At 39.2% G+C, this 2785-nt stretch overlaps 1 protein-coding gene across 1 annotated transcript in view; it reads right to left on the bottom strand.

Moving 5' to 3' along the window:
- Window positions 1-849: 849 nt before the first annotated feature.
- The window catches only part of LOC107753444 (brain-specific angiogenesis inhibitor 1-associated protein 2-like protein 1), a 13653-nt gene continuing 11717 nt past the window's right edge, over window positions 850-2785 (bottom strand). Inside the window, exons 8-9 of the mRNA XM_016569587.1 lie at window positions 1968-2011; window positions 850-1871 (exon numbers count right to left, since the gene is read on the bottom strand). Coding sequence (XP_016425073.1) covers window positions 1799-1871; window positions 1968-2011 — 117 coding nt within the window. The 3' untranslated portion in view covers window positions 850-1798. The remainder of the gene's footprint in view (window positions 1872-1967; window positions 2012-2785) is intronic.

Here is a 2785-nt window from a genome sequence, read left to right as displayed (position 1 = left end):
AGGATGTGAATCCTTAGCCGAAATCCAAAGAACACACAAGCACATGCGAGTGGGTGCATCTTTCCCCCCGTGCTCTCTGCCGTTCTAGCCGCGGCCATAACTCTCTTCACCCTCTTCATTAGGTAAACTCTCATCGTGACGTGTAGGTTTACCTCCCGGAGCAGTGGTATGCAGAGTTATTTTCTCTGAAATAAACTCCTCTTTCCCAGTATCCAATACGAACCGAATCGTATTCGATTGGAAAACAGGCTGTTTATTCGCGGGAATGGAAAAACTCGCCTTGATGCGGACGTTTTCCCACTCGCCACGAGAAAAAAAATACCCAGCTCACAGCAAGCACGACATCACCAGCCAGCTTCGTCCGTAAACTGTTGAAAGGTAAATCCAATAATGTGTCAGTTGAGTACAGCTTCCACAATCTTCACGGTGAAGAAAGCGAGAATGACGCAGCAGCGGGCTGCAGTGGGCTATATACCAGGGAGGCGGGACTCCCTGATCGTTGCCGCGATTGGTCTGTCAGTCTGACAGACATGGTGTATTTGGTGCTTCCGCAGTCGGTCACGCCGGAGGCGTTCCCCTTAGTGAGATACCGAACGGATGTTAGAAAGAGAACCATTTATGACCGATTCAGATTTTTACAATGAACACAGTAAATTTCTTACTCACCTGCACCAGTTTAACCAATACAGCATTTTTATAGGGTATGGGATTAATAAAGTGTGTTAGAAAATGAAAAATTGATAATCTAGACAGAATAAGTATTCATCTTGATCCTGTAAGGAACAGGACAACTATTACTGAGAATAGCATTTTTTTCAGAGAAAATATAACAGAACAATGGTAAAATAATAATATCTAACACATTTTTATTTCGGAGTAATGTGGTATGACAAGAATTGGGGCAATGGTTCAATATCACAGCACAAAAAGAAAAAGGTATGAAAGAAAAGACTGTATCCCCTATATGATAACATGATTGCAAAGGCATAACATGTACACAAATTTACAAGACTTCGTTAAAAAAACAATCAGTATGTATTTACTTAGGACCCAAGGATTTTTCTTCCATAGTGAAAAATGCTCATGAGTTTGAGCTGATGTCCAGCTAAAGCCAATAAGCCAACATTCAACTGTGCAGCTAGTAAGAATGTTATCACCACACATTGCACTCATCTTTAACATGAGGAATAAACAATTCAACTAAGTGTCTTTACATTGTCGTTCTTTAAATGTGTAAAAGGTGTGAAGGATAAGGAATACATAAGCATTTTAAAACAACAAAACCATGATATCGTATAACAAAAACAGGCTAAAATTAATCCATGCCAACTGAAACACTTTGGCAACTGGCAAACCTCACACTACTTCACTGGATTTTGAAATGAAATTTGATCTGGTTATGCGACGTGTTTCTAATTAGGGGCTGCAATACCTCCAACCTTAAAATATACATTTGGGTTTTTGGTTTACCTTTACAAAGCCCCAGACATAGAGGACCAATATGGTCAGAAAATAGCTATTCAAGAGCCTGTTTGGTGCTGTGCATTCTCTTGGAAACTCAAGTGTATGAATCCAGTTACAATTTAAAATAATTTAATCAAAGTCTAAAATTCTTATAAATAATGCCTCCTGGAAATTTTAATCTGCAGGTTTGCATTTTTAGAAACTTTAAGGATTAAAACTGATGTTGTAACAGAACCCTTTCATTTGGTTCCATTGCCATATCTGCAATGCACCAATATAGGCAAAACCTCTGAGACACAACTTCACATCAGGGCAGGGGCTGCATGCAGTCTCATCATATGATTGGTGCAGATCTGTCATTTGTGATGGTGGGTCGTAGTTTGACGGTGGCAAATGGATTCCCACTCCTGATGAGGAAAACAGACATTGTGATTGCAGAGAATGGGTTAAATGCTAGTGCACTGTAGTAATACTAATAATTAATTCTGTTAGAAGATACTCACCCAAGGAATGGCGGCACTGAGTGACCATTTGGCAAAGATGCCTGCTGCAAATACACAAATAAGAATAAAAAGTGATCAGCATAAATCGTGCTTCCATTCTTTAGAACTTAAAGCGGAGAGTGGATTTTCCCCGTCAGACTGGTTCGATTAGGATGTCAACACATAATTCTGTCCCTTCACCAGCTGACTAAGTACCTGGAACAATCGCAGTGTCCTATGACCTCATCATATGCGTCAGGAATCTTGATAATCTTGAAACGCTTGCTTTCACTGTCTTGAGTGTTGAAAATCTAATCATAACCACTTCAAATGACTATGAACTGTAAACAGTCAGGGACCATGCATGTTTCTTTATGAATAAGAGAAGGGTGTACTGGGAGTCTTCTAGAGTTAAAATCTGTCTCAGGCAGGCCTTATTTCATATTAAAGGAGTAGCTCACTCAAAAATGAACACGCTGTCATTATTTACTCACTAATGTCATTCCAAATCATTCCAAATTGTCTGAACTACAGTTCATAGTGACCACAGGCTGTCAAACACCCAATATTATCAAAAAACGAAAACAAAACTAACAAACAAAAACACCATAAAAGTAATCCATATGACTCTTTTTTTCTGAACAATGAATTATGACCACAGGCTCTCAAGCTCTAAAAAACAAAAACAAAACAAAGCAAAACAAAGCGATGCGTGGACCTTTCCGGATCCCCCCCCTCCTACTTCCCCTCCTGTCATTACTCTACTGCCCTATCAAAATAAAGGCAAAAACAAATCTAAAAAAACACACAAACATAACACAAACTATAAAAGTACACCA

This window comes from Sinocyclocheilus rhinocerous, unplaced genomic scaffold, assembly GCF_001515625.1.
Source record: "Sinocyclocheilus rhinocerous isolate Xijiao unplaced genomic scaffold, SAMN03320098_v1.1 scaffold2216, whole genome shotgun sequence".
In the NCBI taxonomy this organism is placed as follows: Eukaryota; Metazoa; Chordata; class Actinopteri; order Cypriniformes; family Cyprinidae; genus Sinocyclocheilus; species Sinocyclocheilus rhinocerous.
This window is presented reverse-complemented; position numbering and strand designations above follow the sequence as displayed.